This window comes from Natator depressus, chromosome 1 (genome assembly GCF_965152275.1).
Source record: "Natator depressus isolate rNatDep1 chromosome 1, rNatDep2.hap1, whole genome shotgun sequence".
NCBI classification, from domain to species: domain Eukaryota; kingdom Metazoa; phylum Chordata; order Testudines; family Cheloniidae; genus Natator; species Natator depressus.
In genome coordinates, this window is record NC_134234.1 from 167,121,038 (window position 1) to 167,141,381 (window position 20,344).

General features: G+C 38.2%; 1 protein-coding gene across 3 annotated transcripts in view; it reads right to left on the reverse strand.

Moving 5' to 3' along the window:
- The window catches only part of GABPA (GA binding protein transcription factor subunit alpha), a 38,676-nt gene that overhangs the window by 17,030 nt on the left and 1,302 nt on the right, over positions 1-20,344 (reverse strand). For 2 of the 3 annotated variants that reach the window (XM_074971265.1, XM_074971248.1), the window contains exons 2-4: positions 18,312-18,412; positions 11,006-11,150; positions 6,201-6,285 (exon numbers count right to left, since the gene is read on the reverse strand). In XM_074971265.1, coding sequence (XP_074827366.1) covers positions 6,201-6,285; positions 11,006-11,150; positions 18,312-18,388 — 307 coding nt within the window. In that variant the 5' untranslated portion in view covers positions 18,389-18,412. Of the gene's footprint in view, positions 1-6,200; positions 6,286-11,005; positions 11,151-18,311; positions 18,413-18,517; positions 18,932-20,344 lie in introns of those variants that run through there. The other variant, XM_074971258.1, reaches the window with a different exon arrangement.

The window sequence follows — 20,344 nt, forward strand, 5'->3', positions numbered from 1 at the left end:
AATGCAGATACAAATAAATCTCCTAGCTCATAATTTGACTGTCACCCGCACTCCCTATGTCCTGCTCTATTGACTCCCCCTCCTTCACACATTTAACACAAACTACTTGTCTTTATTTTAAAAGGCCTTTCATGTTCTATCACCATTTGAACCATCATCTCTGATATGACAATGAGACAATGACCCCCCCATCTCCTCTGCACCAGTGATGCCAGTCTTGGCTGCACATTTTTCAAGTTCCGCAACAAGCACCTACACGCTCTCTGCCACAGTCCCTCTTCTGGGATTTCAAGTAAAAATACACAAAGCCTTTGTTCTCCTTCAAACTGACTTCTGCTATGATGCCTACAAAAACACCTCATCACAGTTGGGCGGTAGTGTGCTGTGATTACTGCTTATCATGCCGATGAGAACCATCTCACGTTACTTTATCCTTCACCTCAAACCCCCATACGGTTTACTGTATAAACCTGCTGGTTCATCTATATTAAGCTCCTTGAGGCAGCAGCTGCCTCTTTGTTATGAATGTACAGTGCTTAGCACATTGGGGCTGGGTCTCTAGGTGTACTGCCACAGAAGTTAATATCACCTACTCACATAATTTATTTACAAAGAAAAAATGCAAAATAGTGCTATTAAAACAAGTTCATTCTTGCTTTTCTTTCTTAGGAGTATTAAGCTCTACCTGAGAAAAGATGACAGAATTAGGAACAAGTACAAGTACATTTTATTCATTGTACAAAGCCTTCTGCATAAACCCATCAAGAGACATGGGACAAAAAACAGCTTTGATGCTACAACACTTGGTGAACCACTAGTTTTGTTGACTACTATTAAGTGTTATCTGTTAGGGTTTCATTCTTGTCATGAATATACAGAGAACTGTATTTCTCTCTCAATAAGTGTTTTCAGGTTTAAATTAGCTGAAAGTAAGAAAACATCAATTACAAAATACCTTAACTTTAGACTTTCTAATTCAGAGGAAATTTTTATTCTTTCTTCCTTTAATCAAAAGTTTCCTTAAGGCACAGGAGAAATGCTGAATAAAAGTGTTATCCTTTGCAGTAAAGATGTTATTTCAGTGACAACAAAATTTCAGAAAGGATTCTATTTAAAAAACAGTTGATCAGCACCTTTAACTAGCAAAACAATGAAGTCATTGTGACTGATAACTGCAACCCATTTGAAAGAAACCACATTTAACTTTTTGATTTCCAGGAACCCATTCCAAGCACAGAGGAGCAAACTTTGTCCTGTTACACCCATGCAAACCTATCTGAACCCAAAAGGAACATACAGTAGTAAATGATAGCAGAATCTGACCTACTATACGAGCCAATAAACAGCCACTTTTTTGTAACAAGAACTGTATATCTAATCTGTCATGCACCACATTGAACATATGAACATAAATAGCACTTTGAAGCTACTGGGGTTAATAAAAATTAGTAACTAAAGTCAAAAGTGAACTGTATGCCATTTATGTTTAACCAGTAATCCAAAAAAGGATGTAATGGTTCTTATTTTGTTTATCTGTGATATAATGAGAACTGCTGTTGGAAACTGTCTTAAGAATCTTTGGGGAATTAGACATTTTAGATATCAATAAAACCTTTCAGTAACTGAATACTCACCTAAACATGACTTCTGACATTTTTATATTTTATACACCCCCCCTTTAATTTTCTATTATACACATCCTTTCATTTTTTGTATCTCTTTCTAAATATATATATGAAAGGGTGTGCACCCTTTTAAATTTCCTTAAGATGTATACAGAAGACCTGAACTAATTATTTGTGTTACGATAGCACAAAGGGGCTGCAAACACAGATCAGAGTTCCACTGTACTAGGTGCTGTACAAACAAGGACAACACCTTCCCAGACAAGAGACAACAGGTAGATGAAACAGAAAATAGGAGTTGAGAGAATGAGGTAAAGTACAGAGATTATCTCATAAAATAAGCACTAGTATCAGATCACTAGTGCCTATTCATGGTCAGGAGAGGTGTGTGAGATGCTGTATAAAATGGAAGATAACTAGTTGAACTAGTTCACTCATCACTGTTACAAAGTTGCAGTAAATCTTGTATAAAGTATGTCATGTAAGGGATCTATGGAAAAATTATAATTTGTCAAGTATGATTACCTTGTTTAAATAAATATATCACCATTGTATCTGAGGTTATAAACATTGGCTCTGTGTTTGTATATAAACTATGTTTTGTTCTTGAGTGCTACCCACAAGGCAAATTTACATCCAGACTAGCCATCCCTGTGTTGGGCCATCCATGTGTTGATGGGCTACGCACATGTTAATGGACAATTGAGTAGACTCAGCTCACCCAGTGAGCCCCTCTTGGAGATGTTTCAGAGAGCAGTGAGGCAATGGTTGCCCAATAGTTCAGCAAGGCATGTAAGGACATGTGATCTAAAACTCCATCTTTTGCCAGTATCTTTCCATGCACTTGGGCTGAAAGTATAAATGAGACTAACATCACTTCTTGGTCTTCAATCCTGCTCCACTTCTTCGGACTGTAATTTCTAAAATCAAGAAAGCTTTGAACAAAGAACTGATGACCCCCACAATCTTTGGGGTAATCCAGAGAGACTTATTGCAAGCTAGCAGACTTACCAGCACTGCTATTATCCTGACCTACAGACTCTGAAATCAGTTGTCATGTATAGGATTCCTTTAAGCATTTAATAGCTTTCCTCTTCCTCTTTTCTTTTTAAATAAATCTTTAATTAGTTTACTAAAGATTGGCTGCAGCAAGGTATTTGGTGAGATCCTGAAAGCATATATTCACCTGGACTGAGTGGCCATCTCCTTGGAGTTGGAAGATCCTATTATATGTGATTCCTGGTTTTAATAATCATTTATCACAGAAATCCAGTTGTGTAGGTGGTAAGCTAGGAGCTCGAATGCCTAAGGGGGACTATATTTTGGCTTCTTGTGATACAGGAGCTCATTTTTGTTACTAGCTTTGTTACCTCTAATAATAGAATAAACCACCAGTTTTGGGGGGGGTGTCTGCCCTATTTCTTACAATCTGTCCTGAATTTGGCATTCTCAACCATGACCCATGCCAGGTAGCGTGACAAGGTGATCCATAAAATTCTCAACAATAAGTAGTATAGAGTTATTTGAAGGAGGAGAAAGTGGGGTCTTCACAGACTTTTACAAACATAAAAGGGGTAGCATGGGAAAAACACAAAGGTGCTTTGAGAGATAAGCAGAGTAAAGCAGATGAAGGCTGGCGTGGTTGACAGTGATAGTAAAGATGACAGTTTTAAGGTAACAGATTTCATAGGTAGGGAAGAAGTAACTGATAAAAGATCTTATAGGTGAAGACAGGAAACTTGTGCCTGATCTGGAGGAGAAAGGAAAGCCAATGGAGGATGTGACCAGTAAGGTGGCCAAAAAGCTTAACATAGCAGCAGCATTTTGAATGAACACTACAATCTGCCAATCACGATGCACAGATGACAAAAAACAAAAAAAACCAAAACAAAACAGATACTCCACATTTCGGTAATTTGTCACACATTTCAGTTACTTCTGACATACATTGACAGGCTTGAAGATTGAGAGATATGCGATCGCTGTCCACCATATTTATATGTTATGTGGAGATACAGTATTTAAGTCTGTAAGGCTGTTAATTCAGTATCTCTTTCCCAAGTGTTAAAAATTCTTAAAATTATAACAATATAGTCCCTTTGGAAATGCAATGATACAAATTGCTCAAATAACTATAAATCTAATTAAACACAATTAGAGAATCCCTGTTCAAAAACAGTGTATATACTGTAAGAATCTATAAATGGTCATACAACACATTTTTTCTTTAACGAAACCAATTAAAATGGATTTTAAACATTGTAAATTAACATTCAAAATTACATGAGAAGCTGTGATCTCTGGATGAAAAGGTATTATATAAGCGCTAGGTATTATTATTTGACCCTATCATTAAGGCATATTGCCAACATTTACATCAATGGGACAAGTTCTGCTTTCAGTTACTTGATGGCAAAAGTCAATTGAATTGTTCTGGATTCATACTGGTGGAATAGCAGAATTTGGCCCTCTTACCTCACTCTACCTAGACACAGGGTGAGAGGGGAAAAAGAGTAAAAAATACAGAATATGGAAACATGAAATGTATAAAGAAGTACCAATATTTAAAGTGGCTGATCAAATGAAGAATTAGTCATGAAGATTGTTAAATGCAAACAAGAGTTTTATAAACAAGTTGAAGTATTTAAATAAGCCATCTTTTTTTTTTTTAAATATATGCAGCAACAACAGTTATAGTTCTGTTTTACATAAAACCAGGGGTTAAAGGCCTGTCTTTTGATCCCTCAAAGAATGAAAATAGGCATAATAAATAAAGCTTTTTAAAGCTAGAGAAGAACTACTCACTATTATAACAAAGATCAAATCACTGTTTGTCAAATGACTACAAGCCATTGAATCTACTGCTTTATCCATACCGGAAACAAGTGATGAACTAACTCTGTAGATGGATCAGATCATAAGTAATAGCCTGAGACTAGCTTTCTGAAATGTTAAATTAAAATACATTCGCCAGATTTGTCTGTCTTTCTTTCCACCTCACTTCTTTCAGCTACTTTCTAAGAAAACAGAGGACAAGCTCATGTTTCCTCATTCACACTAGCCTAACACTGGAGGAAGAGCTTTGACTTCCAGGAATACATTATGTCTGACAATACTGTTCTTTATTGTAGTTTCAACCAGTTTGGTCCTCTCTCCTTTGCACCTTACCCTCATGGCCAGGAGTTTTAGGCAGACTGAAGTCTTTATGATCTGTGCACAAGGACTCACCTGACTTTGACAGAGTCAGGGAGGGATCCTTTCTTTCAGGAACACATCTGGAAGGGGATCTGTTCATGTGTTTGCGAAAGTGCCCCTTATGCTAATGAGAGGCCCGAGTCAGCGATTCCTTGGGCTTAACAGCTCTGGCCTCTGCTCCAGAGCGCATGCCCAGAGGGGCGGGGCTTACAGACTAAGGCCAATGTACCGGGGGAGGGAGGGGTATCTCCCCGGCCTGTAGCTGACTGGAATATATTGTCCTTCTCCCTGAGGTACTTGCTTAGTCAAAGCTCCTGTCCCTCATGGGTTTGAGGAGATAAGGAGCAGCAGAGCTGTACTTGGCAGAGATATGAGCCTACTCAAAGCAGTAAAGACGGAGCTGGCGTTCATCACTGAGAAGAAGGGAGAGGAGATAGTTCTTAAACCCGGCGACTCTGGGCATAGTCCCCAAGAAGAGGATCTCCAAGGAAGGGAGAAACTAAACTGTACTAACTAGAATATGAAAATCACTAAAACGCTAAAAATACTAACGACATACAATCATATTTACAGGTTTTGAAGACTATGTGAAGATAGCTTTGAATACAGAGGATTACAACTCGGGACATGTGGCACTAAGAAGGAATTAGAGGAGTGTCTATCCACACCACCCCTTATGGCCTTGGCATGGAGCATGAAGGAAGCAACTGCATAGGCACAAACCAACGGATGCTACTTGCTAGAAATCTCCGGTCTCAAGAACACGGGCACATGCGTACCCATGTGTGGAATACACACAGGGACGAGCACTAGAAGAAGAAACATTGGTTATGTGTCCCTACGGTTTAGTTCAATATATCTTAGAAACACAAGTATCAACAAAGAGATGACCACTTTAGGCTTTTGCTTCTGATCTTTAGTACATGATCAGTTGATAATGTCACCATAATTTAATTATTTGTGAAGCAGTAAGTTCACGTTATATTGATGTGTCTCTCAATTAGCAGGTGGCAATTCTGCTTCATTTGACCAGATATTTTGCCCAGCATGAGACAAACAACTGCTTGACCTCACTGAAAGGTCTCACATGCAGGGTATTGCCAAGTTCCACCTTGTCACCATCCCACCAGCTTTCCTAGTTTGAGATTTATATAAAGTTAATATGGAAGACAGACATTTTGGGCTGCAGAAACATCAGTCCATGACAAATTTTAACGGACACTCTATAAACATATGGTGCACAATGGAAAAAAATCAGCCTACAGAAGCATGAATAATGCAGTTATATTTTCAATGCTATAGTTAAAAATGGTAACGCATGAGTACACTTACAATATGGCTCACCTTGTATGATAGCAAATAAAATGCTTAACTGCTTACCTTGCCTGGATATTACTTGTACACTAAGCTGTACTGTTCCATCTGTCTTTACTCCTTGATCAAAGAGACTGCGATCTGGGTCCAGCTTGATACAAGGAGGAAATATTTTTAAATTACTAGACTTATAATTAAATGCTTTTATAGTGTTATCTTGTATATTCAGTTCAAAACTCTGTACATATATGTCAGGGAATCAGAATACTTGAGTTCCTAACTGCAGCTATCAAATATTTTTAGTCTTAATCACCAAAAGCGAGTGCAGCACTGTAAAAGTCATAGTAGACATGCTCTTTACCCAGAGAAATTTGAAATCTAAAGAAAAATTACTCCATGCTGATGAACAGTAGCTCCAATTACAAAAATTTTTAAAAGGAACTGTCAACCTGCAGTCTAGTCAATTTAAAAAAAAAAATTAAGTTAAAGTAGTTTGCTGCTATGCAAGAGACCCCAAAAATGCCATAGGGGAAATAGTGAAACCAACTATAAACAATGTACTGTCACAACGCACAAAGTAAAAAAGAAAAACAACACTTCTCTCTCTAATCTTAGGTGGTAACTGCAACAATGCACAAAAGTGTGATTTTTAAGTTGACAGTATCCCTTTAATACAGATACGTAATACTATTTAATGGTCACTCACCACATCAATCAAAGATAGTTGTCTAGACAATCTTCACTTTATGCCTCTGAAATACTACATCATGCCACATTGGCTGTGATTCTGATTAATTCTTTAATGCATCTTTTACATGGACTTTAATACCCTTATTGTTACAGTACTATCTTCCTCTCTTCTACACATCAAACTTTCTGCAGAAAATCATTTATTTCACTCAACAGTATATAAAAAAAAGCGGTGTGTTACTGATTTGTCCAGTACAACAGAATTCAAAGTCACATCTCACGCCCCAGCCACTGTGTGGAACCAGCTGGGAGCTACTTCCACCAGAGGCTGATAGCCCTACTCTCTGTATCCTCTGGATAACAGCCCCAATCACTAATCAGTTAAAATTGCTACTGGGAACCAGCTAGAGGCTATTTCTATCAGGCCATGATCATTGACATCAAGGAGACTACCTTCATTTCTGTTTTCACCTCTTTATTTCTAGCAGAGCAAAAAAATGTTCTCTTCCCTCAACTTCCATTTTTAGGTGTTGGTAAAAAAAATGTTATATTCTGGGACATAACACTGTGAGGTCCAATACAAAGAAGCATTTCTACTGTAAGGGAGTCATTAACTATGTTTTTAGCTCTTAAGAGAGCCTTCTTTCCCTTCCTCTTTTCATCATTATATCAAATAAGGCTATGTCTTCACTAAAAGTGCTGCAGCTGCACCAACAGTGATGTGAGAGGTCTTCCTGCCACTGTAATTAATCCACTTCCCCGAAAAGGCAATAGGTAGGTCAATGGAAGAATACTTCCATCCACCTGGTGATGTCTACATCAGGTGCTAGGTCGGCATCACTATGTTGTTCAGGGCTGTGAATTTCTCAGACCCCTGAGAAACATACCTAGCTCAACCTAATTTTTAATGTAGACCTGGCCAAAGAGACAGAAAGGGAAAGAGGGAGTTGGTTTTTCACCACTGATCTAATCAAAACCCCAAATGAGGCTAACAACACTGGGAGAAGATATGTTCTTTTCATTCAGTGCCCTCCATGATCGCCTTCAGTTACATCTGCTTTAGAAGCAACTACATTAGCAGAACATAAATACTATTCCAGGTCTTCACAATATTCCACTGCCAACACCTCACTGCAAGGGAATCTTTGCAGTAAGCTAGACTCTGCTTCAAACAACATAGTACAGAGGTTTAAAAAAATGATAAGATGACAGATTTCTATGCAGGGAGTGACAGCAAAAGCGCTAACAGGATGACAAATAAAATGACTGTAAGCCTAATAAAATCCTCCATGATGAATTACAGTTATCAAATATTAAAGTTTTGAGAATTTGCAAATAGATCCTTATTAAGGATCTATCACAGTAGTTCTCAAACTTTTGTACTGGTGACCCCTTTCACATAGGAAGCCTCTGTGTGCAACCCCCCTTATAAATTAATAACACTTTTTATATACTTAACACCATTATAAATGCTGGACGTAAAGTGGGGTTTGGTGTGGAGACTGACAGCTCGCGACACCCTATGTAATACCCTCACGACCCACCCTGAGCAGTCCCGACCCCCAGTTTGAGAACCCCTGATCTATCAGCTAAAACTGAATCCTTTTTAGCTTCATTAATTGGTACTTTAGATATATTGAAAGTCTACTATGCTCCAATACATCTATTAGTCTATAAGGTGCCACAAGACTCTTTGCCGCTCTTACAGATCCAGACTAACACTGCTACCCCTCTGATACTTGAAAGTCTACTGTAATCTTTTAAAAATATATTTTGTCAAACAAACTGTAACTCGGTGACTAGTCATTTTCACAACACAATAGGTCAATAATAGCATAATGTGGGAGGTCTGAAACAAAAATGCAGTTTTAGCAAATGAAACTTTTCAATATTTCCTGAGCTCTGAAATAACTCTTAGTAGCTTTATAATCTTAGTCAGCTTTATAATCTTAGTTCTTTTCTTTGGGCCTTCAGACCTCAAGAATATTTCCTGCTAAACTTAAATTTACTTGAAAAATAAACTACATATATATTTTTTGACTGTGACAACAAAGGCTATTTTTACTATCTCAGCTTCATAATAAAAAAATACAAGTCACTGAAGAATCTAATTCCAATGTCAATATCGGATACATCTTTGTGTCCTGAATATAGTATCTTGTGATCATTTTTCTGTTAACAGATATTTCTAAATTTGATTTTTTATTATGCAAAGAATCTCTATGTTACACACTTTGCAACAAGTCTAGCTAGAAGATAGCTATAGGAAAAAATTAGATAACTGTACATTTTTGTGTAGTTGTAGCAGGATCTGAATAAAGAAACTGAAAGACTTTAATATTTGCTATTCAATTCCTGTATTTTATCTTTTGAAAAACTATACTCATCATTCTGTAAACTTAAAAAAAAAAAAAAGAAAAGAAAAGAAAAAGAAAAAAGTGACCTGTCTCAGAAAGAAACTCTGAACTACAACAACTTCACCTACAACTGTTGCCTACAGCATTTTTCATCAACAAGGATAAGGTAAGAGCGGGGTGGTCAACCTGAGCCTGAGAAGGAGCCAGAATTTACCAATGTACATTGCCAAAGAGCCACATAATACATCAGCAGTCCGTCCCCCCCCATTAGCTCCCCCGCCCCCAGCACCTCCTGCTCACCTCTCCCCCACCACACCTCCCGTTCAGCTGTTCCCTGGCGTGCAGGAGGCTCTGGGGGGGGAGGGGGAGGAGTGAGGGCACAGCAGGTTCAGGAAAGGGGGCGGGAAGGGGTGGAGTGGGGGCAGGGCCTGTGGCAGAGCCAGGGTTGAGCAGTGAGCACCCCCTGGCACATTGGAAAGTTGGCACCTGTAGCTACAGCCCCGGAGTTGGTGCCTATACAAGGAGCCGCATATTAACTTCTAAAGAGCCACATGTGGCTCCGGAGCCACAGGCTGGCCATCCCTGGGTAAGAGTATTAATAGATACAAAAATCCATGTTTTCTTTCTGGGAAAATAGGAGCATAACTTCTCATCACTGAGAATGTCACTCCTACAGCTAGTGCGATCAAGCATTTGTTAGCAGCTCTTATTCTAGAGATAAAGAAATATATACACATACTGTAATAACTACCCAGACAGAAATTCATAAGAACATAAGAATGGCCATACTGGTTCAGACCAAAGGTCCATCTAGCCCAGTATCCTGTCTTCCGACAGTGGCCAATGCCAGGTGCCCTAGAGGGAATGAACAGAACAGGTAATCATTAAGTGCTCCGTCCCCTGTTGCCCATTCCCAGCTTCTGGCAGTGGAAGTTCCAGAATATATGGCTCTCCTGTATGGTGAACAGTAACCACACATCAGGGCCAGCAAATATCTTACATACTTTCTTTTAAATCTCCCTGTTACTACCCAACGAGGGCTGAAGTAAAGCAATTTCAATGTATGCCAATAACCTTTCCTGGAACTCGAGAGAATCTTTAAGTATTAACAAGAGTAGAAGGAAATTAGAAAGGTTACCAAGTATTTATTTAGTGGCTGTATTATTTAAGCTTTATAAAAGTTATAACGAAATCAATTCGTATGGAAATAAAAAAAATCATCATCCAGGAAACCCTGCAGTAACCATCTATTTCAAAAACATACATTAAAAAAAAGTCACAGTATGTTTTTGTATAACTGCAGAACAATCTTTACAACTAGACCTGTAAACACATCAGAAAACACAAAACAATGCTGTGTAAAGCTCTTCTGGCTTCTAAATTCAGAAAATCTGAAAAAGTACAACTCCCATATGCACGAGCAAGTAGCAAAGGCTTCAGGGAACAGTCAAGCCTCCTGAGCTAAGATACCTTGGAACATAATTCTTAGTGTATGATCTGTACTTTCAAATTATAATGTTTATTTCCCCCCCAAAATTGATAAGACATTCTTCTACTGAGATACATTTCTGACACGAACCCCAAAAGTTTCCCAGTTTTATTTGCAGTAAATTAGTAATTAATGGGTACATATTATAAACAGTTTCAAGTTGATGAGACTGACATTTGCAAGATTAGACTCTTAACTGTAGACAATTTAGCAAACTGAAGAGTGAAACCCCCTATATAAAGATCAGAGTGGAGGGAAGGGACTAAATATACAGAACTATTCTCAGAGTACAGTTTGAACCCTCAGAAGAAGTTTTTCAACACTCTTTGATTTACCTGGATATCTTGCAGGCAGATTTCATGTGCGTCCAAGGAACACTGAAGTCTTGGTTCCAACAACTTCTTAAGATTTCCAACTGGTTCATTGATGTCAATAGCCTGACTCACAAATTCTGCTGTGGTGTACGTCTGCTCAACGATGCTTAAACACCAAAGGATCAAAGAATTGATCATTAACCAGATGTTAACAAAACAGCTTTGAACATGAATTAGCTATGTGTTCTCCTATAGTAATAAAAGCTATAGCTAGTTAAAACAAATTGGAGATAAGCTATGCAAAAGCGAATGTTAATGCCAGAAATTTTAATAGGTTATTGAAAGCCCTACTGAGGGTATGCCTACAGAGCCCAAGCAGCAAGCCTCCCAGCTCCGGTCAATAGACTCAGGCTTGCAGCACTCATGCTAAGGGCTCTAAAAACAGCTGTAGACAGCTCTTTGAAGTTGCAGCTGGGGCTAGAGCTCTGGCTCTGAAGCCTAGGGATAGAGAGGGTGGGGTGATCATATGTTTTTACTCAGTGACACTCTGGTCTTTTCCCCCCAAGTGGTTCCATTTAATTTAAATCCCAGCAATGTGTGAGTAGTTAGAACTATAAGTCATTTAAAAGACACTCTGATTTGCAGGTTCGGACTTGTCTTACATTTATAGTCCATCTCAAAGAGCTTGTTGCTATTTCTTAGAACTGGGCACCAGCTATTTTTGAATAAAATAAATTGTAATTAAGCAGTTTTTAAGCTACTGATATCTTTTTGTGAACAGTGCTTAGACAACTGCAATGTTTCTGAATTTAATTGCTTTTTGAGATAAGAATTTAAAAAGGTTTTTTTTTTTTTTAAATTGTGCCACTTATCGAATGCCTATGTTCTTCTATTTGTCCAAATGTATCCCATCACAATTAAAATCTGAAACAAATATTAAAATTGGCAAGTGCAAGAGGCAACTGTTAGGGACAAAAATAGTAAAATGTTTAAATAAAAATCTGCTTTTTTTAAAAAGAAATCTGCCAATAAAAATGAAAAAATACCCCCCCCCCAAACATGACGACTAAAAAATAATGTAAAAAAGTCACAAGGGATAAAAATAGTCACTTTCTGCACTTTCCAAAGGTCACCAAATGGCATAACTAAGTGAGGAACAGAATTTAAGTAACTTGTCAATAGTTAAGTAGGAGATCTGGGGAAATGACAGGAGCAGAACTCTGATCTGAGAAATGCTAAGACAATACAACTCACCGACTCAATTTCTTTTCCAAATCTCTAATTAGTTAGAAAAAATTTTAAAATGAGGATAATGCTTGCTCACTTCTGTATTTTAAGACTACCAAATGAAAAAGAACTAAATGAGTGCAAAGAAACTAGGTAATGCGTTTAGAAATGCCAAAATTTTTCAGATGGGCTAATACAGGACCCATCCTGAAGGCTGCTCTATGTAGGCAGATCTCTGCACCTACAAACAACCCCTATCCTTTTATTTGATTTTTAAAAAACATTTATATGTGTATTTTCACACAAACAAAAGGAAAAAGAACAGACTTAGGGGGAAAAAAAGGCAACAGTCAAGACACTAAGAAATACCAAAAAATCTTCTTGTTCAAAAACCCAGTTAAAGGATTCTCACTCTAAATATCACCATTTATAAAACCCAAGTACTTAAAAGCAAGGAAGTGAAATAGTTAATGACATCATAAGTCTTACACTGCCCATGTCAACATTTCACTTTCTTCACAAAAATGCAGATTTTAATCACAAAACAAACATGATTCTGATATAAAATACTGCTCTTTTCTCAGTAATAAACAACACAAAATCCTTCCTAAAACAAGTTTTATATTTAGATGGCACTATGATCAGCCACATATAGAAGTCCACATAAATACATATTTTTATCTTAGAATACATCAAAAATCATTTCATGTGTCAGAGTTAAAAGGCTGTTACATTGTGATGAAATATGTATTTCTTTATATCCAAGGTCTGGGCCATCCAGGTAAATAGATTATTACCAGGATGCGTAATCAATGGCTACCCCAGGACTACATAATTACCTCACAATTCGAAAATATTAGCATCTTGTTTCACTCTGAAAACCCTTTTGGTATCCAAGGAACTCCTGCAGAATATTAATAAACTTGGGTGTTTGTTGTGATGGTGACACCGCTGTTAACATAATGAAAATATATGCCCATAACCAAATTCCTTCTCTCTCCTCTACTCATAACAGCAAGCTGAATGCTTTGGTGAGTCCCCATTAAACAGAAAAGGGATGGAATGTTGGAATCAGAAGATTCCATGGCAGTTGGAAAATAAAGAGAAATCAGAATACCCTCCCCCCGCACACACACCCCCTCCCCGGTCACAGGAGAGCGAGGGGATGAAGTGTTAACAGGAGCTGGGCAGAGCACAACAGCAATACAGCACCAGGGAAGTGATGGTGAACTGGAGAAAGGGAAGAAACTGACAGACTAGTGAAACAGAAAGAGCTGAGAAATCCACCCAGCAGGTAGGAATGACTGTGGCATCACCTGGAACTGGGGAAGGAGTTCAACTGTTGCCATCTTTTGTTACATAATTTTTTCCCTTTGAATCTCCAAGAAGTCTGCAAGGAAATGATTAGTCCTGAGAGGGATAAATGGGGTTCAGTGCGATAGCATTCAGGCATTTATATAAAGCACAGCAGTGACTCCCTTGCAGCCACAGCTTCCAGAGCAGAGGACACATGGGTATCCAGCCTCATTGTGGTGCAAGTCTAAAGGTTAGCATACAGGAAGGACAGACAGCAGGATAAAGCATGCACTTAGCTAGGAATAGTAGTCAATGAAGGAAAGATAATGGTTATAGTACAGAGCAGGTAGAAAAATCTCACTCGACATTTTCATATTAAGAATGGGTTAAACTCCATGCACAGTGCAGATAATATAGAAGGATATAGAAGTTTGCATGCTACAAAGAGAAACCTGAAGAGTAACCTTGGTTTTGTCACCTACTATTAAAGCAGTGGTTCTCAAACTTTTGTACTGGTGACCCTTTTCACATAGGAAGCCTCTGAGTGTGACCTCCCCCCCCCGCTTATAAATTAAAAACACTTTTTACATATTTAATGCCATTGTAAATGCTGGATGCAAAGCAGGGTTTGGGGTTGAGGCTGACAGCTTGCAACCTCCCATGTAATAGACTCACAACCCCCTGAGGGGTCCCAACCCCCAGTTTGAGAACCCCTGAATTAAAGCTATGTTGACCCAGGCACTTGGACATCTCATTAAATTGTATGGAGTTCCGATCCTAAGGAGAGCTTTGAGGGGCTGGTGCCTTTGCTTATGTACAGAGGGAGCGTACAAAATATAGGAGAATACTCAATTTGTTAAAAATAAAGAGGAAATCAGATTTAGAGGCAGGATTTATGTTGTCCATTTATACTTTTTTCCTCCAGTGCAAAGGGGCTAATACCTGAAGGAAGCTCTTCAAGAGTAGGTAACAGAGCCATGATTATTATTGTTTTTTAAACTGTAGACAGTGGCAATTAAGCTGTAGGAGCAGATTTAGACAGAAGTAAGGTAACTCATGTAGATCAAAAGGTTTTTAATCTCTGGTATTTGCAGCAATGGTGGCTGCGCTGTTAATGTCACGGATATTATCTCTTCCCCCCCCTTCTAGTTGCAAACTGCTTTGGTTTACATCCCTTTGATGGGAAAAGCGATGGCATACTGGCATCAGAAAGTTGGAATCTGAAGTTCCTATAACAGTTGGGAATGGCAGCTAGAGAAGGACATATTGATTTAATGGCTGTACACATGCTGCAGACTTCACAAACATGCTCCTGGGGAGTTGTCAAGGCAGTGAGAGTGAGGTGAAGAAAGGAAAGGAAGAGAAGACACTAACAGAACTAGAGTAAAAGTAGCAGACAAAGAAAAAATGACTGAGAAATCACAAATGCAGACCCATCATACATTGTAATCAGGGTCTGGAAGGTCTGAACTGCTGCTTGACGATTTGTTCAGTTCTAAAAGTGATTTCCATTTCTACCATAGGTTTGTTTTTACTTCAAGGTGACAATCATTTAGTTTGGCAAAGGGTAAATGACCTTAAGGAAAATAGCCGAGAAGAAATATTTACATAATGTGGTGAGAGGATTAGAAATGGCAGTCACAAAAATTACAACAGGATACTATGGGTCATCCTAAGCAAGTTACATCTTGTGTGTTATGGCTTCCTTTTGGCATAATAAAACAAATTATATACATTTTCCATTAGTCTGATTTTCCTAAGTCCAGGCCAAAAGCACTAAATCTTTATGTTTAAAAAAAATAAAAGTATAGCAGTATGAATAAACTACCGACCACCTGACCAGGATGGTGATTGTGAAATACTCAGGAAGATTAGAGAGGCTACAAAAACAGAAAACTCAGTAATAATGGGGGATTTCAACTATCCCCATATTGACTGAGCACCTCACCTCAGGTTGGGATACAGAGCTAACATTTCTACACACCACTAATGACTGCTTCTTGGAGCAGCTAGTCTTGGAACTTACAAGGGGAAAGGCAATGTTTGATTTAGTCCTAAGTGGTGCACAGGATCTGAGCCCAAGAAGTGAATATAGCTGAACTGTTTTGTAATAGCAGCCATAATGTAATTAAATTCAGCATCCTTGTAGAGGGGAAAATACCAAAGAAATCCACCACAACAGCATTTAACTTCAAAAAGAGGAAATACACAAATATGAGAAAGCTAGTTAAACAGAGATTAAAAGGAAAGGTCAAGAATGAAATGCCTGCAAACTGCTCAAACTAAATGTATCCCCCTACCCTCCCCAGAAACAAACAAAACAAAAACAGTAACAGAAGCAAAAAGATGCCACCATGCCTAAATAACAGAGTAAAAGAGGCAGTTAGAAACAAAAAGACATCCTTTAAAAACTGGAAGTCAAATCATACCGAGGAAAACAGAAAGGAGCATAAACTCTGGCAAGTCAAATGTAAAAGCATAATTATACAGGCCAAAGAATTTGAACAGCAACTAGCAAAAGACACAAAAACTAACAGCAAAATAGGAACATCAGAAGCTGGCAGCCTGCCAAACAATGGGGGGGTGGGGGGGAAGAGAACAACACTGGATGACAAAGTGATCAAGGAACTCTCAAGAAAGACAAGGCCATTGCAGAGAATGTAAATGAATTCTTTGCATTGGTCTTCCCTGCAGAGAATGAGGGAGATTCCCACACCTGAGCCATTCTTTTTAGATGACACATCTGAGGAACTGTCTCAGATTGAGGGGTCAATAGAGATGGTTTTGGAATGAATTGATAAACAGTAATAAGTCACCAGGACCAGATGGTATTCACCAAGAGTTCTGAAGGAACTACTAACTGCAGTATGTAAATCAGCCTCTGTACCAGATATCTGCAGAATAGCTAATGCAACACCAATATTTAAAAAGGCTCCGTAGGCAACCCTGGCAATTACAAGCTAGTAAACCCAACTTCATTAACTGGCAAATTGGTTGAAACTATAATTAAAAACAGAATTATCAGACACTTAGATGAACAGGACATGTTGGGGAAGAGTCAACACTGTTTTAGTAAAGGGAATTCACGCCTCACCATTCTACTAAAACCCTTTGAGGGTGTCAACAAATGTGGACAAGGATGATCCAGTGGATATTGTGTATTTGGACTTTCAGAAAGCCCTCGACAAGGTCCCTTACCTTGGGCTCTTAAGCAAACAGTCATGGGACAAGAGGGAAGGTCCTCTCATGGATCAGTAAATGATTAAAAGATAGGAAACAAAGGGTAGGAATAAACTGTCAGTTTTCACAGTGTAGAAAGGTAAATAGCAGGGGGTCACAAAGGAACTGTAATGGGACCATCCTGTTCAACATATTCTGACTTTATCTGGGGAAAGGTGTGAAGACTGAGATGGCAAAGTTTGCAGACGATACAAAAATCACTCAAGACAGTTAAGTCCCAAGCTGACTAAGAAGAGTTAAGGAGTACTTGTGGCACCTTAGAGACTAACCAATTTATTTGAGCATAAGCTTTCGTGAGCTACAGCTCACTTCATCGGTTGCATCCGATGAAGTGAGCTGTAGCTCACGAAAGCTTATGCTCAAATAAATTGGTTAGTCTTTAAGGTGCCACAAGTACTCCTTTTCTTTTTGCGAATACAGACTAACATGGCTGTTACTCTGAAACCTAAGAAGAGTTACAAAGGGATCTCAGTAAACTGGGTGACTGGGCAACAAAATGGCATATGAAATTCAGTGTTGATAAATGCAAAGTAATAATAACCCCAACTACACATACAAAATGATGAGGTCTATGTTAGCAGTTACCACTCAAAAAATGGAACTTGGAGTAATCATGGACAGTTCTTTAAAACATCTGCTCAATGTGAAACAACAGTCAAAAAAATTAATGTTAGGAACCATTGAGAAAGGGATCGATAATAAGATAGAAAATATCATAATGCCACTATATAAACCCATGGTACACCCAGACTTTGAATACGGCATGCAATTCTGCTTGCTCCATATCAAAAAAGATATATTAGAATTGGAAAAAAGGACAGAGAAAGGCAACAAAAATGATTAAAAGTATGGAATAGCTTCCATATGAGGAGAGGTTAAAAAGACTACGATTGTTCATCTTAGAAAAAGAGATGACTAAGCAGGGATATGATAGAGGTCTATAAAATTATGAATAGTGTGGAGACAATGAATAGTGAAATTATGAAGTGTGGAGAAAGTGTTGTTTACCCCTTCACTTAACACAAGAACCAGGGGGTCACTCAATGAAATTAATAGGCAACAGGTTTAAAATAAACAAAAGGGAGTACTTCTTCATGCAATGCATAGTCAACCTGTGGAACTCATTGCCACGGGATGTTGTGAAGTCCAAAAACATAACTGGGTTCAAAAAAGAATTAGTTAAGATGATGGACGATGGATCCATCAAAGACTATTAGCCAGGATGGTCAGAGACAACCTTGTGCTCTGGGTGTCCCTAAGTCTGAATGGTAGAAGCTGGGACTGGACAACAGGGGATGGATCACTTGATAATTGCCCTGATCTGTTCATTCCCTCTGAAGCAATTGGCATTGGTTACTGTCGGGCTAGATGGACTATTGGTCTGACTCAGTGTGGCCATTCTTATGTTCTTAAATAAGAGCTCAGTCTTTTTCTCACTGAATACAATGAGAAGACTGATTTCTACAGGAGCAGACCTAAATATTAAATTTGATAAAAACTGTAAACTATTTTCAGCTCAAGTGACACAAGTAGTAAGCAATACGGATTGATTGTAAGTGCATACCTTTCTTCAGTGCACTCCTGTTTCTCAGTCCCATCAATTTCTATTTCTATCAGCTCCTCTGCATCTCTTTTAGTCATGGCTAAAAAGTCTCAAAAACAGGCCTGCAAAAGAAAAATTGTTAAAGTAGTTTCATGAATTATAGGGAAGCAAATTTGAGCATTATAGTTTCACATAAAAATAATTTGTTAATTCCATATACTTTTTACCAAAAATGTTTTCAGCTGCAAACTCTGTTCATAAAGCCAATTACACAGCTCTAAAATGCAAGCGTGATGCAGAAACCATGAAGCAGTTGACAATGCTTGTTCTGGCAAATGGAAGTAGTAAGTTGATGGTTTTCTTTTTTTCTGGGAGAAGGGAAATTCAGGAATTTCAACAGACATATAGGTGCAGAGATCATACATCCTGAGGTAGCTTTTGTTCTCTTCCTCTGGAGGCTTCTACATTTATTGGATGCTCTTGTCAGGTTTACCTTTCATTGGATGAAAATATTGAAATTTCAAATTGTTTTAAAAATACTTGAGATTTTGCTGTCCCATTTAAATTACATACTGTCCTTTGAAGGAATCTGAAAGCTGTTGACTGCTATAAAACTTTTTCTAAAAATACAATGTATTAAATGTTACCTATTTCTGATTTTTTTAAAATTATATTGCCTCTTATAGGTGAAAGTATTCAGCATTAATCTACAAAACACCTAACAAACAGAAGATTTTCCATCTGAGGTCTCTTATTTCTCACCAAGTTCAATAATCAATGCACGTAGATGAAAATGCATCTGGTATGGTCGCCTAATTTATGCAATGTGTTAGTGTCAAACTATTCTTTTGGGCGGTTTTTCTTATTTATCATTTTTCATCTTTCTCCAAAGTGAGGACAGCATTAGATTAATAGCCAAAGAAAATAAAACATCTTTATCTTTGCCTTAAATCCACCTAGGAGCTGCAGAATTCAGAACCTGGCTTGTTAAGCAGCATTTCTTTTTGTGAGCACATCAAACCTGAATTCAACCTGCATAGATTATAATCCATTGGCTTCTTCATTTTAAGATTTTGTTTGACCTGTAAAACCCTACCTGGCCTGGGACCTAGCTATCCAAGAGACTTCTTCTGTCACTTTGATCCATTGCCACAGTTGTGGAAACCAGAGGCTCCTAAGCTACAGGAGGCTCCCACCAATACAAGAGAGAGAAGGCTGCTAGCAGGGTGTCCTGTAACCGCTTAGTTAACCTCCAGGACACACTTCAAGACCTCTCTTTTTCTCCATAGAACATAAAGATTTAGGAAGATGGGCATGGCTGGGTAGTGATAGGAGAATGACCAGTAATTCTGCTAGGGGGTATTACATTTGTTTTATGCTGCAGCCCGGTTATTATGATCTGTGGATAATTGCTGTAGTCTGTCTGTGTTAGTGCAGTGTACTTTAAGAAACTGTCAAGGTGCCCAAAGCTTGGCATTAGGTGCATTTGTTTATAATAAAAAAAAAAAAATCAGAACAAATGGTGCTCAAATCATAACTAGAGCCTCTTAGTGCTATTAGAATATAAGTATTGAAATAACGATACAAATACAAAACAAGTAATTGTGAAACAGACTAGCGTGAATGTTTCTGTGCCTAATAACTGTGACTAGAGAACAAAGTAACCAATCGGTTCCCTCTACTATATCAGCAGTGAATCTCTAGCAGCACATTACCTTAAATGTTTACATAGATTGGAAACAATGGATGTGAAAGGGGTACACTCAAACTGAAATCCAACTCAATCTTTGTGGTCTTGCAGTCATATTTTACTAAAAAGAAAAGGAATACTCGGGACACCTTAGAGACTAACAAATTTATTAGAGCATAAGCTTTCGTGTAGCTTATGCTCTAATAAATTTGTTAGTCTCTAAGGTGCCACAAGTACTCCTTTTCTTTTTACGGATACAGACTAACACGGCTGCTGCTCTGAAACCTGTTATATTTTACTGTTCTTTAAAACGTTTTCCTCTCCCAGTACTGTAGTGCATGTCACACAAAAACAAGTGTGAATG